An 18,252-nucleotide genomic window follows, 5' to 3' on the forward strand; every position below is an offset into this window, starting at 1 on the left:
GCGCAAGGTCTCTAACATCCACCAGCTCCGGGATTTCATCATGTAGGAGTAGAAGAGGACTCCAGTGGCAACCTGTGAAGCTCTGGTGAACTTCATGCCCAAGAGGGTTAAGGCAGTGCTGGAAAATAATGATGGCCACACAAAATATTGACACTTTGGGCCCAATTTGGACATTTTCACTTAGGGGTGTACTCACTTTTTTGGCCAGCGGTTTAGACATTAATGGCTGTGTGTTGAGTTATTTTGAGGGGACAGCAAATTTACAATGTTACACTCACTACTTTACATTGTAGCAAAGTGTCATTTCTTCAGTGTTGACACATGAAAAGATATCATAAAATATTTACAAAAATGTGAGGGGTGTACTCACTTCTGTGAGATACTGTATATGTTACATGTTTAAATTAACAGATGCTAATACATTTTAAAATTGAAAAATTGTTTTTTGGTATTTTCGTCATTGGTTTTATTATCGTTTTGCATAAAAGAAAGGTGAGAGTAAGCACATCCAAACAATTTTATTGTGATATAGTTGCTCACATGATTGACCTTGATTACCAACAGGTGCAATCAATTGGAACTCTGCTTGAATCTTAGGCCCCGTCCACATGAAGAAGCGACGCGTTTCGCTGTATACGCATACATTTTTTACCGTATAGGCATTTCGTCCACACGAATCCGGCGTTTTCGAAGAGTGAAAGCGATAATTTTTGAAACCGGGTCCCAGGGTGGATAAATTTGAAAACGCCGTTTTCACGTTTTCGTGTGGACGGCGAATCCGTATATTTTCTGAAACGATGATGTCATCAGCCCACGTCTCGCCCCTAATCAGACACCGCTACGTCACATAATAGCGACAACAACAACAACAATGTCAGACTACGTGCCTGTGTTCGTGCTGCAGAACCCACTGAGCTCATTAACTTTATTAAAGCAAAATCTTCTGCTTTGTGTGTTAGTTTGTATTCAGCGCGCAAGGTTTACGCACATGGTCCAAGTCTTCTTCTCTGTTTTTTTGTGTATCTCTGTGGCAGAATTACAGCGCCACATATTGGTCTGGCATGTGTACTACATCGTTTTCAGTCGGATTCAGTGATTCTGTGTGTACGCAGATATTTCCTGAGACGACTCCGTGTTTACGGAATTTGAGGCAAAAAAAAAGATCGGATAGGGAGAAATCTGGCTTCGTGTGGACGTAGCCTTAGTACTTATTGAGCTGTTGCTTTTGCTTGTATGTGTTTGCCTGACGAAGGTCTTTGGACCGAAACGTTGTTCTTTTAAAATTTTGAATATATATATATATAAAAAATATGATGAAATACTGGTCAAAACACTTAGGCTGCTGTTCCTCAGATTAGACCTTAGTAGACCTTAGTGGAGTAATTCAACAGCTGTTGAAATTTTACAGGCTGCTTAGTAATTCTGCCTTGAAGACAGGATGTCAGCCAGAGCCTTTAATCACACTGACAGTATGCAATTGAGTAAAGGTTTCATTTGGGAAATGCGGCTAGACTCTCTGTACTGTCTGCTGGAGAGTAGATGTGCTCAGCTAAGCCTCTGGACCCAGGATCAAAGCAGTGTCTTTGGAAATAAGCTTTCTTATCTATTCTCCCTCTCTACAACAGTTTCTCTTGCTTTCTTTCTCTTCCCTCTTATTATCTTTCCTCTGCAGCTCTGGAATACCACAACCTTAACACATCTGTAGCAACCAGGCCATTTTGGATAATCACAGGTAATCGTCTCACTGATGTTGTTCATTACTAGCCATATGAGTGATTGAGCTTGATTTAGAGTGAAATTTGTTTATTTTCTGTTTGCTCTGTTGACATTTCTGACATCCGCCCACCACTTCTGTTCTGGATGACTGATATTTCCATAGTTCCTCCATTATGAAAGATGATTTTCACTCCCATCCCTGTTATATAGAGCGATGTGGTATAAAATCAGCATTGGTTTTGTGGTTTTTACTTCGGGTCTGTCTACTTTAAGATCATCTATAGTATATGCTTATACTTAACAAATAAAGAATTCACAAATAAACAATAACTGATGTTCTTTTTTGCTTTGTTGTGATATATTACACACATTTTGTCTTGCATGAAAAATACTCAAGCAATTTACTCCAGTGGATTTGTATAGTAACATGCTGTTCTTCTATGGCAAGATTAGATCATTTATCTTTCTTTCTGTTCTTTGTAAACACATCAAACACATCAATCTTCTGAACCGTCTCAGCATAATCTAATTATTCATAGTTAATCAAGATTTGAGTAATGCTGTCTTTAGTAATGCTAGTACTCAGGAACTCTTTGAGGTTTCTCTGGACTTACTCTGATACTGACAAAGATCTACACCATTAAGAAGTAACTAGTGTGCACAAGAAGTAACTAGTGTGCACAAGACTGCAGTCAGGTTCAGCAGCAACTCTGGTCCTCGTGGTTCACCGTCCTGCAGAGTTTAAAGGGTTAGTTCATCCAAAAATGAAAATTCTGTCATTAATTACTCACCCTCATGTCGTTCCAAACCTGTAAGACATTTGTTCATCTTCAGAACACAAATTAAGATATTTTTGATGGAATCTGAGAGCTCTCTGACCATCCCATAGACAGCACAGATATTACCATGATCAAGGCACAGAAACGTAACAAGGGCATCGGTAAAATAGTCCATGTGAAACCGGGTTCAACCGTAATATTACGAAGCTACACAAATACTTTTTATGCGCAAAGAAAACAAAAAAACATAATTCAGCAATTCCCCGACTTACCGTCTTCCGCCATTTTGTAGAGTACCCCAGAACATAATCAACATAATCAGCATTTTTTATGTTCAGCATGCACATGCTTTCGCTGAACGTAATCAGCATTGTTTATGTTCGGTAGACCGTGCGCTCATGCTGAACGTAAACAACGCTCATTGTTTCCTTTGCGCACAAAAAATATTCTCGTAGCTTCATAAAATTATGGTTTAACCCCTCATGTCACATAGACAGATGTCCTTGCTACATTTCTATCGTTGAACGTGGTAATATCATTATTACAGTCTATGGAGGGTCAGATAGCTCTCAGATTCCATCAAAATATCTTAATTTGTGTTCCGAAGATGAATGGTTTGGAACGACATAAGGGTGAGTAATTAATAACAGAATTTTCATTTTTGGGTGAACTATCCCTTTAACTCCAAACCCTGAACAAATAAAATTTTTGCCTGTAATATTGTAGTAATTCTGAAGTCCTTGATTAGCATGTTCAGGTGTTTTTGATATGAGTTGGAGCTAAACTCTGCAGAACAGAGGACCGAAAATTGCTACAGTTGAGTAACCCTTTCATTTAACATCTCTCCACGTCTATGCAGTGATTCAGGATGTGGAAAACTCCTCTCTAGAAGGACAGTACCAGAGTTTTGCTAGTCTGATGGAGGAGCGTTTGGCTGAGCTCTTCATGGTGGCTCACCAGCAAGGCATTCGCTTCAAGCGGGCAACAACAGTGGGCAGTTACACTGTCCAGGTACGATCTAATATAATTAATTTTGCAAATTAATTGCAAACAAATAATTCTGTAAAAATAGAATACATTTTGGAAAACACATTCACATGCCATAAGAAAGGACTCATAATTGGACCCAACTTTAGTCATTTCTTACTTGTATTAATTAGGTTATGTGAATCTGTTATTCAGAAGAATTAATGCAACATTTGTATTATATTGTATTGTCAAGTCACCTTTATTTATATAGCGCTTTTAATAATACAGATTGTGTCAAAGCACTTAACAGTATCAAATTGGAGGATAGAGTGTCAGTAATGTACAATGATAAGATTAAACACTCAATTTTCAGTTAAAGGCATTTCATTATTGAATTCAGAGATGTCATTGTCTAGCTCAGTTTAGTTTAAATATTGTCGAATCGAATTGACGAAAATACATATTGTATGTGACTTTGTAACAGTTGGTGGGGTGTGTAACATGGACAGAATTTCTCCTTGAATTTCTGCACTAATCCAATTATAGACCAGCAACGAATTCTTTAAATTTTCACACAGAAACCTCTACTCTACAACTATTTCTGTTACATCAGAAGGGGTTCATGCATGATGATGATTTCACCCCTGTTGCTCATTTCTAATTAATTAATCTTATAGTGTCACCACACCCCCCAGTCTCCCTCCTGTAGGTTATTTGATGGAAAAAATTAAACTTTTAAGGTTTATGTTTATGTTAAGGAAAATGTGTCTACAGGAAGTGATCAAGCTGTGTTTCATTGCATTCAGATGGTTAGTATCAGGCGTGTACATGGGCCAAAAAACCCAGCTGAAATGACCTACTACGTCCAGCAAAATAGGTCCCCACTGCTTGGCACATCTGCAGCCAAGCTTCTGAACACAGTGGACTCACAGACCATGGCGCTCACGCTGGGATACTTTGTCCAACTGCAGGCTGAAGGTCAAAATTACTTTCTTTTTTTTCTCTACTTGCTAGAATTCTAGAATTTTTTGACTCACTTTATTTTGTGCGTTTAAGTACTATGTACTTACATTTAAATAAATCATTTGATACAATGCACTAATGTATACATACCTGTACATATGTTTTTTACATTGTACTTATATTTAAAAAATACCTACGATTATATCTGTAATTAATTTCTGTAGTCAATAATTACACTGTCTACCATACCCCTACACCTTAACCCACCCTTACACCTAACCAAATCTACAACTTCAATAGCGATTTGCAATTCAGCATGAATACAATACAGTCTATGTGCTTTAACTGCAGACTGCCAGCTTTAATTTGAGGGTATTTACATCCAAATCAGGTGAACGGTGTAGGAATTACAACAGTTTGCATATGTGCCTCCCACTTGTTAAGGGACCAAAAGTAATGGGACAGAATAATAATCATAAATCAAACTTTCACTTTTTAATACTTGGTTGCAAATCCTTTGCAGTCAATTACAGCCTGAAGTCTGGAACGCATAGACATCACCAGACGTTGGGTTTCATCCCTGGTGATGCTCTGCCAGGCCTCTACTGCAACCGTCTTCAGTTCCTGCTTGTTCTTGGGGCATTTTCCCTTCAGTTTTGTCTTCAGCAAGTGAAATGCATGCTAAATCGGATTCAGGTCAGGTGATTGACTTGGCCATTGCATAACAGTCCACTACTTTCCCTTCAAAAACTCTTTGGTTGCTTTTGCAGTATGCTTTGGGTCATTGTCCATCTGCACTGTGAAGCGCCGTCCAGTGAGTTCTGAAGCATTTGGCTGAATATGAGCAGATAATATTGCCCGAAACACTTCAGAATTCATCCTGCTGCTTTTGTCAGCAGTCACATCATCAATAAATACAAGAGAACCAGTTCCACTGGCAGCCGTACATGCCCACACCATGACACTACCACCACCATGCTTCACTGATGAGGTGGTATGCTTAGGATCATGAGCAGTTTCTTTCCTTCTCCATACTCTTCTCTTCACATCACTCTGGTACAAGTTGATCTTGGTCTCATCTGTCCATAGGATGTTGTTCCAGAACTGTGAAGGCTTTTTTAGATGTCGTTTGGCAAACTCTAATCTGGCCTTCCTGTTTTCGAGGCTCACCAATGGTTTACATCTTGTGGTGAACCCTCTGTATTCACTCTGGTGAAGTCTTCTCTTGATTGTTGACTTTGACACACATACACCTACCTCTTGGAGAGTGTTCTTGATCTGGACAACTGTTGTGAAGGGTGTTTTCTTCACCAGGGAAAGAATTCTTCGGTCATCCACCACAGTTGTTTTCCGTGGTCTTCCGGGTCTTTTGGTGTTGCTGAGCTCACCGGTGCGTTCCTTCTTTTTAAGAATGTTCCAAACAGTTGTTTTGGCCACGCCTAATGTTTGCTATCTCTCTGATGGGTTTTTGTTTTTTCAGCCTAATGATGGCTTGCTTCACTGATAGTGACAGCTCTTTGGATCTCATCTTGACAGTTGACAGCAACAGATTCCAAATGCAAATAGCACACTTGAAATGAACTCTGGACCTTTTATCTGCTCATTGTAATTGGGATAATGAGGGAATAACACACACCTGGCCATGGAACAGCTGAGAAGCCAATTGTCCCATTACTTTTGGTCCCTTAACAAGTGTGAGGCACATATGCAAACTGTTGTAATTCCTACACCGTTCACATACATTTGGATGTAAATACCCTCAAATTAAAGCTGACAGTCTGCAGTTAAAGCACATCTTGTTCGTTTCATTTGAAATCCATTGTGGTGGTGTATAGAGCCAAACATGTTAGAATTGTGTCGATGTCCCAATATTTATGGACCTGACTGTACGTTGTATCTAGCATTTATTTATTTATCTATTTATGTATTTATTTATTTCACATAAGTACAATAAAGTGCATAGTAGTTAAATGTACCCATTATAAAGTGTGAACTAAATTTTACTTATAACAATGTTACTGTATGCAGAATTGCTTAATTTATAAAAGATTAACTTACAAAAATATAGATACAGTATATAACTAAGGATACTTTGTTTTCCAACTGAGATATGGAAAAATATGATCAAAATATGTGTTGCGGTAATTAGCATTATGATACCTATTGTACACTGCTGAAAAAGCTTAACTTGAATCGAACCCAGAACATTTCATGTGGGAGGAGTCAGTGCCTCCATCGCACTGTGATTGGCTTATTGCTCTGTTCACATGCTAAATCTGCGCACCACTTGATTCTGTGAACATTCTGCATACTTAAATTAGTCTGAATCAAAATCAACTCTTAAATGACTTGAAAACATGATCTGTGATTTTTTTTTTGTGTCAGCAATCAGTTTGATGAATTAAAGGCAAACCTCCTTGTCTGTGACCATCATGACACCTGTCATGATCTGAATGTAGTGATCCAAATGATGATCTGAAAAGTAGTTGACTATTAGAAAGAACAACTACAATTTCGGTTCACAATGAAAATGTGATCTGAAATTTTAAATGAACGACTTTACTTGATAAATATACTTGATTTTAATAAACACCAATTACATTTATTTTTTTGGAACTATTTTAACAATTTTTTTATTAATTATTTTAACAATTTGCGTCATATGTAAAAGATTTCATGTGACTAACAGTGTTTCCCACCATGCAGCCGTAGTGAAGAATCCACCCAACAACCTGTGGATCATCGCTGCAGTGCTAGCACCCATCGGTGTGGTGACCCTCATCATCATCATCATCACCACGGTGCTGTGCCACAAAAACAAGAGCGATTTCAAAAGCGATCCCATTGGAAACTTCAACCCTCGAGTCAAGGTACGGCAGTGACTGGATAAACATCCTGCTTGACCATTTCCCATTAGGCACCGCTTTGCTCTTTAACTCTCATTATAACTCATTATGCTATTTTGTACACTCAGCATATTTTACAGTGGCTTCATCAACAGTTTTCCTCAAACTCTTACATGCTTTGCTTGCTTTGCCTCTGGGAATACATCCCGAGAGAGTGTATGAGAGAGAGATAGAAATGATTGATGACTCTTCATGCTGTTTTCTCTCATTTAGACTGCTTACTGGAGAGACGTGGGTTATTACCCTCAGGTAGTTATTCAGCTCTTCAATCATCTCACCTGCTGCTCTGGACTTCTGATGTGCACACAGTGTTAAGGATGATGTGTAGAGTAGACAGGTCTCAGGGACAAAGTACTAATGATTTTGCACAATTAAAGGGTTAGTTCACCCAAAACAGTTAAATTATTTTGTTAACTCACCTGTGTGACATTCCAAACATGTAAGACTATATTTCTTTTGTGGACCATAAAAGGAGATGTTCAGTGAAGTGTGCTGGCTGCTTTTTCCATATAATGAAAGTGAATGGAGACAGGAATGTAGAGTTTCAAAACGAACACTTCATGCTTTCATGGTATGGCAAAGAGCCGCCTTGACATTCTACAAAAAAATTAGATAAAATGACATGATATGATATTTACTGAAAATAACTATAATTTTTGTGTGAACTATTCCTATGAATATTATGTCAATATTATTTTTTTTCTAGATTAGGATCTGATTGTATGTGTGTGTACGTGTGTGTGTATTTGTGTGTGTTCCTTTGCATGCTTGTATGCCTAAACAAGCTGAATATTTTAGGAATAAGGTCAGAAATTCTCTGATGATTTAGTTGGAAGTAGGCTAGCGGGACTGTGGAAGAGACAGAAACCTCTTTGTTATAAAAATGCATTTAATACATCAATTGTGTAAAACCATTAAACATGTATCCTCCTCTCTAAAAGAAATGCAGACAGCAGCACTTATATAAATGTCAAATATGTCTTATTTATTAGGTATAATGATCTGACCTGCTTTTTCCCCATATACATCCTCTGGCCTAGTTTATCATTTGCTATGAATGACAAACTACTGCCTGAAATTTTCTTGACCATTATATAACGCCTCCTTGCCTTCAGTTATACAGTAACTGAGGATTTGTTATACATGTGCAGTGTATTATAATTATTATTAGAATATATTTGCAGGGCTGCACAGACATTCTTCACATTAGTTTTCCGGACAGCAATGCCAGGCCAGTGGATTCAGAATGGCTTACGGTTATGGGTTAGGATCTAAACCAATGACAGCAGAAGTTATTGGACACGTTTTGAACCAATACCTCATCATGGTGTTTTGTTGAACGGCATGTTGAAATGAACAGTAACGCTTTAGATTACAGCCCGCAATGTACTGCATAATTAAACAGAATTTACAGCGTACCTATTTGTAACTATAGAGTACCTCCACAGTACCTACTCATAGGTATAAGGGAACAATATGCAACGCTTGGGGAATAAGGGGGTAATAACCTGCGGAATTATAAAGCATTTCTACTGTAAGTATTTTATAACTAAAGGGTACATATTCTGAAATCACGTTTATGTAGAGTCCGTGATTTTCCGCATCAGCATAACTTAAAGCTGAACATACATGTAGGTAAATGGAAACAATTGGGGAATAAGGGGGCAATGACTTGGGAAATTGAAGTATTTACACTGTTAGTATTTCATAAGTAATGCGTAACTATTCTAAGATTACGTATTTATATCCTACTGGGTTTGGCAACAATATTGTGATTTAGAACAATTTGCCTTATTGTAATAACACAAAATATATGATGCAACATATATTTACACTACTTACTGGGTGGCCTACTTATTGTATTATTACAACATATATATTGTAGCAAATTAGCTCAAAGTGAGAGGAACATAATTTATCATAACGGGTTGTTATCCATTACATATTCATCTTCAGGAATTAACTGTAGCATTAATAGTACAATACAATTATTTGTTTGTCCGCAGTACGGACAGTTTCAATCGTCTATTGACTCTAAGGAAAATTATTTCTCTGGTCACGAAAAATAATTCCCTTCTTAATACATCGCTCATTAGCATGTAACAAAACCGGAACGTTAAAGTGACCTCGTTTATGTGAGCTGCAGACATAGACAACCAAGTGTGAATACATATGGATGTTTATTAAGCTACACTACAGGGGAATATGCAACATTGAACTAAGATAGCACGCGCTCGTGCGCAAGAGAGAGAGAGAGGATTTGCACATCAGCTAAACACAACCTGTTAGAACCATCAAAGAATTACATCACCTTAATCAAAAGGGGTCGAAGCCTAGAAGCGCATCTAAATAGTTAACAAGCGGTTACTTGCACTGGTTTGTTGATGCTCAGTAAAGTGTCCTGCTGCATCTATAATGCGTTTCTTAATTCTTGATGAATTCCTTTAGGAGTGAAAGCTTCGTTATTCCAGCCATGGGTTGATGGGTCCGAAGTTAAATTGGCAAAGTTACTGAACTCAAAACTGCCAGAAGTTCGGACTCCCCCCGAAAGGGGAGTTGCGAGGTTTCCACGGTTATGTGCCTGTTCAGGGCACCGAAGGTGAAGAGAAGAGAGCGCCTTTTGGGTGTGGGAGAAGTTTTATCTGACCCAGTTACACCCATTTCTGGTCAGTTCGACCAATAACAAGGCACATAGTTTCAGCGGGAAAGTGTTTCTTTGTCTCACTTGACACCTCATTTGCATGTTTTATGACTGTTCTGTTCGATCGGAGTAATTCTTCCCACAGTACCATAATAATAGAATGATGCATTTCACGAGGTCACAGTGTACATCATTGTTTGAGAAATAAAGAGCAGATCATTTTGATATCAAGAACGAGACATCTAGCAGATATTAAACCAGAGATACATTCAAACACCCGAATATGAGTATTTAGAGCTTACTAATACAAATAACGAGTGGTCACTAGGCTAATATAATAAGGAAACACACAAACAACACATATGCCTATACCAGACACCTTTGTAACTGAATAATTATGGTCTAAGTAAAGGAAATATCTCTATGCGTGTGTGTTGTGTGTGTGTGTTGTACTCCACTGGTCAGCCAGGCCTGGTACCGAGGGTCATTTAGTTCTCTTGGAATGTGTTTGAAGTCCGATGGAGAGAACAGATAGTCAATTCTGCTAAGCATCTGACAGTGGGGGGACAACCACTGGCAATTAAGCTCCCTTATAAATGTAGAATGTGGGGCCAGGTCTGTGAATTATTTAGCCAATTTCAAATGCTAAAAGGGGTCTCTTAAGACATAAAGTCACAATGACCATCAAGGATCATAAGCAGATGCTACAATATCTTACATGACATTTATACAATTAGTAAACTGTAGTGTACTATAGTATAATTTAGTAATTATAGTGAAATTAAAAACCACCATAGTCTTTATAAATTTTACCACAGTTTACTAAAGAATATAAGCTATATTATTTACTATTGTTATTTATGTGGGGTCATGGAGATTACTGAACAACTCCGCTGAATGTATGGGGTAATTATGTGATGAGCTTCTGATATGATTTGGTTTAGAAATTCCCATATGAAAATTTACCTGATGAAAGAGTATTTCTTATGGTCATCTCAGCAGCGAGTCAGGTCACCAGCACTGTACTGTCGAGGTGCAATACAGTGGAAAAGTAGATTACCTGTTTCCAGCAAAAAACAGCATAATACACAACACGTATAATTACTGTATAATTTGTTTTTTGATACCTGTAGTGCTGTTGGTGCGCTTTGGGCTTTCCTATGTGGGTTGAGGCAAGTAGAATAAAATGTACTACAACCTTTTTCTTAACTACTGTGCAAACATACACCCTTGCTACGTGTAGTTATTGTGTAAGTGTAACATCCGTGGGCTGTAATCTAAGTGATGCCTTGTTACCCTCTTGTTACGTGTAGTTACTGTGTAAGTGTTACATCAGCGGGCTGTAATCTAAAGTGATGCCTTGTTACCCTCTTGTTACATGTAGTTATTGTGTAAGTGTAACATCCACGGGCTGTAATCTAAAGTGATGCCTTGTTACCCTCTTTTTACGTGTAGTTACTGTGTAAGTGTAACATCCACGGGCTGTAATCTAAAGTGATGCCTTGTTACCCTCTTTTTACGTGTAGTTACTGTGTAAGTGTAACATCCACGGGCTGTAATCTAAAGTGATGCCTTGTTACCCTCTTGTTACGTGTAGTTACTGTGTAAGTGTAACATCCGCGGCTGTAATCTAAAGTGATGCCTTGTTACCCTCCTGTTACGTGTAGTTACTGTGTAAGTGTAACACCCACGGGCTGTAATCTAAAGTGATGCCTTGTTACCCTCTTTTTACGTGTAGTTACTGTGTAAGTGTAACATCCACGGGCTGTAATCTAAAGTGATGCCATGTTACCCTCTTGTTATGTGTAGTTACTGTGTAAGTGTAACATCCACGGGCTGTAATCTAAAGTGATGCCTTGTTACCCTCTTTTTACGTGTAGTTACTGTGTAAGTGTAACATCCACGGGCTGTAATCTAAAGTGATGCCTTGTTACCCTCTTGTTATGTGTAGTTACTGTGCAAAAAAATATTTTTCTCTAATTGTGATCACAGGTGAAAACTGCATTAGAGGGGGATGACTTTTCTGCTCCCTCATACACTGCAGGGACAACTTTGCAAGCATATGCAAAAGATCTCCAGAAATTTGTCGATTCCTGCCCACAGCTGAAAGGCAAAATTGATAATATGCCAATTAAAAATAAATGTAGAACATGATTTTGTGTGTGTTTACTGTTCTTTGTATTTTGTATAAGTGGTTGCAAGTTTGTTTTTTTCTGCTGTCTGCTCTTGGAAAAGATCTGTTAAAATTTTGTTAAATAATAAAAACATTTATTTAATTTAAGGTCCTTAAGGTCATTGCATTTAACTATGTAATATAGTTCATTGTTAATAACTTTGAAACACATCTATTGTAGCATAACTAAAATTGTTTAATGTTACACTTACACAGTAACTACATTTAACAAGAGGGTAACAAGGCATCACTTTAGATTACAGCCTGCGAATGTTACACTTGCACAGTAACTACACATAACAAAGGTAACAAGGCATCACTTTAGATTACAGCCCGTGGATGTTACACTTACACAGTAACTACACGTAACAAGAGGGTAACAAGGCATCACTTTAGATTACAGCCCGAAGATGTTACACTTACACAGTAACTACACGTAACAAGAGGGTAACAAGGCATCACTTTAGATTACAGCCTGCGGATGTTACACTTACACAGTAACTACACGTAACAAGAGGGTAACAAGACATCACTTTAGATTACAGCCCACGGATGTTACACTTACACAGTAACTACGCGTAACAAGGGTGTATGTTTGCATAGTAGTTTAGAAAAATGTTGTAGTGCATTTTTTCTACTTGCCTCAAACAACATACGGAAGCTCAAGTGCACCAACAGCACTACAGCTATCAAAAAACATCAATTCGGTAAATGTACATGTGTATTATGAAGGTATATTTATATGCTATATCCTGGGGGCAGCTGGAAACAGGTAATCTAGTTTTCCACTACTGCACCTCAAAGGACATGATTCACTGCTGAGATGACCATATGCAATGCTCTTTCATTAGGTAAATTGTCATATCCTTTTTTAAACCAAATCATAGCAGAAACTCATTACAAAATTTCCCCATACTTTAGTAATCTTTAGTAAATTACTAAATTATACTATAGTATAGACCTACTATTTGTATCAATGTCATGTAAGATATATGTTGTAATAATACAATAAGTACCCAGTATTTAGTGTAAAATATACTGCATCATATATTTTATGTTATTACAATAAGGCAACTTGTTCTAAATCACAATATTTTTGCCAAACACAGTACATCATGCATACCACATAATCTTAGAATAGTTACGCATTACTTATGAAATACTAATAGTATAAATACTTTTAATTTTCCAAGTCATTACCCCCTTATTCCCCAATTGTTTCCGTTTACCTACATGTATGTTCAGCTTTAAGTTATGCTGATGAGGAAAATCACGGACTCTACATACACGTAATTTCAGAATAGGTACACTTTAGTTATACAATACTTACAGTATAAATGCTTTAGAATTCTGCAGGTTACTACCCCCTTATTCCCCAAACGTTGCATATTGTTCCCTTATACCTATGAGTAGGTACTGTGGAGGTACTCTATAGTTACAAATAGGTATGCTGTAAATTCTGTTTAATTACGCAGTACATTGTGGGCTGTAATCTAAAGCGTTACCAAATGAACATATATTTATTGATTTGATATTCTAAAATGAACTTAACTGAGATATGACTTGCTTTGTTTATGGTCATCCACCTATTTTGTTCTGTTTTTTGATGGATTATCCAAACAGTCTATCTCCAATGAATTTATGTTTCTGTTATTATAAATTATTTGACTAATAGATTTATTTGGAATCATCTCAACCTAGTTTTAAAATTAAGAGATTTTTAAGTGAAATTTAAGTGTATTAAAATGTATAGACCTTTATATTTTTCTGTATTTAGATTCTCAGCACATAACTTTAGCAAGGGTAAAATTAGCTTCAATGACATTAACAGAAAACATGTAGTTAAACGGTAAACAAGTAAACACTTACTACACATTACTTCCCCTGTAAACTATCAACCCAAGAGTGCTGTCCTGGCATTGCTGTCCAAAAACTGCTGAGACTCAAAACTGTGGCTGGATAATGTCACAAGAGACAACAGACAAAATGTTTGAGATACATTTTGCAGGACTGCTTTGCAACAGCATTGTTGCCATATTGTAAAACAAACAACTAGTCTAGAAATGCTGTTGTATATTAAGGTGATATTTCTATAAGGCATGACCCCAAAAATGAAAAAAAATCAGAGAGTATACATTAACGATTAAGATTGTGTTAATTTATTCCTGTCAGTCATAACTTAAGGATTTATATAGCTCATTATCTCATTCATGTGACACCATCCTCAGTTTCTAATTTGTATATTTAAATAAATTCATTAATATCCACTAAATTCCCCCAGACTCCTCAATTAATCAGAATTTGAGTAAAGTCTCATCTTCAAGCCCCTCCATTGTCAAATCTGTTTACTTTATATTAACATGTGAACTCTTAAACTTTCCTTGGTCTAATCTAATGCAGTCCGATTGTTCCAGTCATATAAAATGAATTCTTGATTTGTATAAAATGTAATCATTTAGATGTTACCACTGGTCACATATTTTTGACCAGTTAATTTAGATGTTACCATTTTACAGAATGGTGTATATAAAAATATCCTTTGTGTCTGTAATCTAATATATGAATGTTTGCTCATTGCTTAGCCTGTTCAGGGATTTGACTATGCCAAGCAGCACCTGGGTCAGCAGGGTGGTGATGAAGAGACCCTCCCAGTTACCCAGGAGGCTATGGTTCTGCCCCACCCCATTCGAGATGCCCCTCTGTCCCTAGATAAGCCTGCACGCCAAGATGGATCCACTTCCAAGAAACGCCTGAACAGTGAGACAAGGAAAAGGTATGTGTGAAGAAACCTGACACTTATGGCATGCTGTAAATACTCAGTATTCATGTCACAGCCCTAACCGTAATTCTGTCATTTGCTGTTATTTGGCACAGTCCCACAAAACTACTTGTCATGGAAGACATAAGCTAGAGTAGATGCTATACAGTGTTCAAGAGAGGGTGAGATAATGGATATAGTGACAGAGACTTGTTTGGTAATTACTTTTTAAATAAAATCAGTGCTCAGGATGTCAGTACGATCTTAACGCTGTGTTAATGAGATCACTGGCCTCTTAAAAATTTGTCTGATAGTTAAGGTGACTGACTTTTAATGAATTTCATATGGTTGGATGAGCATACTGTAGGCTTCAGTTTCATGGAGGAGTGTGGTATAAATGGATCTCGCTGTAGGCAAAGTGTTCTCAGAGCAGAAACTGTTTGACTTAATAAGTGGATATGTTCTTGATTTAGACCATTTATCTCTGAAAAAGTTGAGATATAATTTCTGGAGAAAAGCATTTTTTTTCATTTTCCTGCCTCTGTTCACAGAGGTTCAGCTGAATGATATGTAAATCATGAACTACACTCTTGATCAAGAGTTTGATAATATATAATACGATTTTTTAGTCGCTTATGGTCACCAAGGGTGCATAGAACTGTTTAAAAGAACTGTTTTCGATTTGAATATATTGATTCACTTGATTCTTCAGAAATCATTATAATATGCAAATTTGGTGTTCAGGAAATATTTATTATTATCAACTTAAGTTTTTGCTGATTAATTTTTTTTTGTGAGAACCATTATACATGTATACTACCATTGGAAAGTTTGAGATAATATTATATTTTCACAATATGCTGTTTTTATAGTATATTTTATAAATTAATGTCAGTTTTGGTATGTATGAGACCTCTTTCAAATACATAAAAAAATCTAAATTTTCTGAAACTACTGACCAGTGGTGCACATGTCATACTGTAGAAGGACTAAATTTAATAGCTCTTTCACCAGCATCAATAGTCAGGATTTTTGAAAATACTAAGTTATCATAAAGTTATGTGAGAGGACAGATAGTGAGGGAAGCATAAACAGAGAGAATGACAGAGATGTTTGATTATTCACAGCTATTTGCACAAACATATGATAAATTAATTTGTATGACAATATACTAGGATGTAATACATAACAAAGAGGAATCTTAGAGCAATAATAACATACATCCAGAAATGCATGTATCTTTTTTCTGTCTCTATAGCATTTCCATAATATGTTTCATACAATATGTAATTGTATGTGCTTTATTATAATTCCAAAATATCAAAACTAAATGTATTAGATATTAAGAATGTCTGAATGAACGTATAAAATCTTCTCAATCAAGTCCAATCAACACTCTAGTTTTAGTACCACAGTGCTTTGGTAAAAGTATTTGTATCTGTTTGACTGTGTGTCCTTGCATTTATATGTACTGTATGTGTAAGAGATGTGGATGCAGACAAAGAAAATGACATAACCATCCTCTCATTTCACACATGCTCCTTGTTGCTATGGTTACTTGCAGTAGGTTGCCGAGTGAGGACGGTTCCGTCATCAGCAGCGAATCAGTGAAAGAGGTCTCAGGAAAGGGCTCGAGTGTGCAAAAAGCCACAGCACAGCAAAAACTCACGAAGGAGGAGACGAGGAAGAGTAATGGTGAGAAATGCCTCCACAGTTTCAGCACTTTCACACTTGTGCTCTCAGGCCACAAGACATGAAATGTCCTATTCTCAAAAAGAAAATGCAATCAAATGCTGCCTCCATAAACATTTGAAAGGAGTTGTGCTTTTGACAAATAAAGGTAGGATTCCAAAAGGCAGGAGCACCACTATGTCCATTGTAAAATGTGCAATCTCACAATGCATGGCACCAAGCTCTTTGGAAAGAATAAATCCTTGATGGTGGACAAAGTGAACAAATGTTGATTTAAAAATATACTTTTCCAGTGTAAATCTGTGGTGAAAAATGGAAATGCAGAACACACTAATTTAGATTAATAGGGACAAAAATCAGTTTGCCCCACTTGTTTTTACATTACCTTACATAAACCTTATGGAACAATCCATCCACATCAACAACATGTGTATATCAGTTCAGCACCTAATAAATCACATTGTGAACACATCTGTTCATCTTTAACAGGTGCAGGGGGATACCAAATTAGCTGTTGTATAAATCCTTTAGTTTAAACATGCTCATGTATAGCCTATTTCTGTTGTGTTTATTTTAAGATTCGACATGGCTTTCTTTTCTTCTCCTGATTTTCTCCTCAACTCGCAGCATTCTAAATCAACATTCAAACACAATAAATACAACATTAAAGTAATTTTAAGATAACGTGTGTACTTGGAGCCTGCCAATTAACATTAGAGCACCACACTCAGGCTAAATTACGCAAACACACTAGACATTCCCAGAAGCTATGTGCAGCTTACGAGTAGTTAATCATAATTATGAATTAATTATATAGCTTAAACGGATTTTATATGAAGTGTCGTCTTCGTACTATGTACTGACATTTACATCAATCATTTGAAAAAATGCTTATGTACATGTTTTTACATTGGGCACACATTCTAAAATACCTGCATGTAATTACATCTGCAGTTAGTTTCTGTGATTACACTAACATTTACACCTTAACCTACCCTTAAACTAACCAAACCACTAAACCTGCCTCTAACTTTAATCCTATCGCACCTCAATAACAGTAAAAACACAATACATTGTACCAAACAAACAGCAAGTATATAGTAGTTAAAGACACCTAATATAAATAGGAACTGTAATCTAGTGCTGTGACCCAGAACCCGCTCTACCTAAATTTATAGTCAGGAGCCGCCACTAATTATAAGCATCATAAATACATACAATTAAATAATATTTTCATAATTTTGGCATAATTTAGCAATTTAACAAAACACACGTGCTATTTACTTTTACACAACAAATATTTTATCCCTGTGCTCTTTACTGACACGGTTAATTTCATATCAAATTATGACCAGAAGTATAATGTACAAAACTGCTAAAATAACATTGTCAATAAAATATTGACTGGCATTTTCTATGTGTTTCCTTACGGAGTCAGTAATGTTACCAGTTGTTCCTTTCTTGCACTGAGGGACAATATAAAATGTATTCACTAATATATAAGAAGCATAATAAGTCCCCACTAAAGTCAGTGTGTATTTGGGTGCAGTGTGAGGTTGTATGGTGTCTCCCTGCATGGAAAATGAGTTTTTAACTAAGGTCCTTTTTACCAGATGACCATCCTTAGAAGGAAAATAGTGACTGAGTTCATGAAT

The 18,252-nt window shown here is 36.8% G+C and overlaps 1 protein-coding gene across 1 annotated transcript in view; it reads left to right on the forward strand.

Moving 5' to 3' along the window:
• kiaa1549lb (KIAA1549-like b) overlaps positions 1 to 18,252 on the forward strand; it is a gene marked incomplete at both ends in the record, with an annotated part of 88,942 nt that overhangs the window by 44,939 nt on the left and 25,751 nt on the right. The window contains 7 exons of the mRNA XM_079373816.1: positions 1,673 to 1,732; positions 3,355 to 3,506; positions 4,271 to 4,442; positions 7,134 to 7,297; positions 7,547 to 7,582; positions 14,730 to 14,920; positions 16,470 to 16,600. Of these exons, the coding sequence (XP_079229942.1) occupies positions 1,673 to 1,732; positions 3,355 to 3,506; positions 4,271 to 4,442; positions 7,134 to 7,297; positions 7,547 to 7,582; positions 14,730 to 14,920; positions 16,470 to 16,600 (906 nt within the window). The remainder of the gene's footprint in view (positions 1 to 1,672; positions 1,733 to 3,354; positions 3,507 to 4,270; positions 4,443 to 7,133; positions 7,298 to 7,546; positions 7,583 to 14,729; positions 14,921 to 16,469; positions 16,601 to 18,252) is intronic.

The sequence above is a fragment of the Barbus barbus genome, assembly GCF_936440315.1.
Source record: "Barbus barbus genome assembly, chromosome: 23".
Lineage (NCBI taxonomy): Eukaryota > Metazoa > Chordata > Actinopteri > Cypriniformes > Cyprinidae > Barbus > Barbus barbus.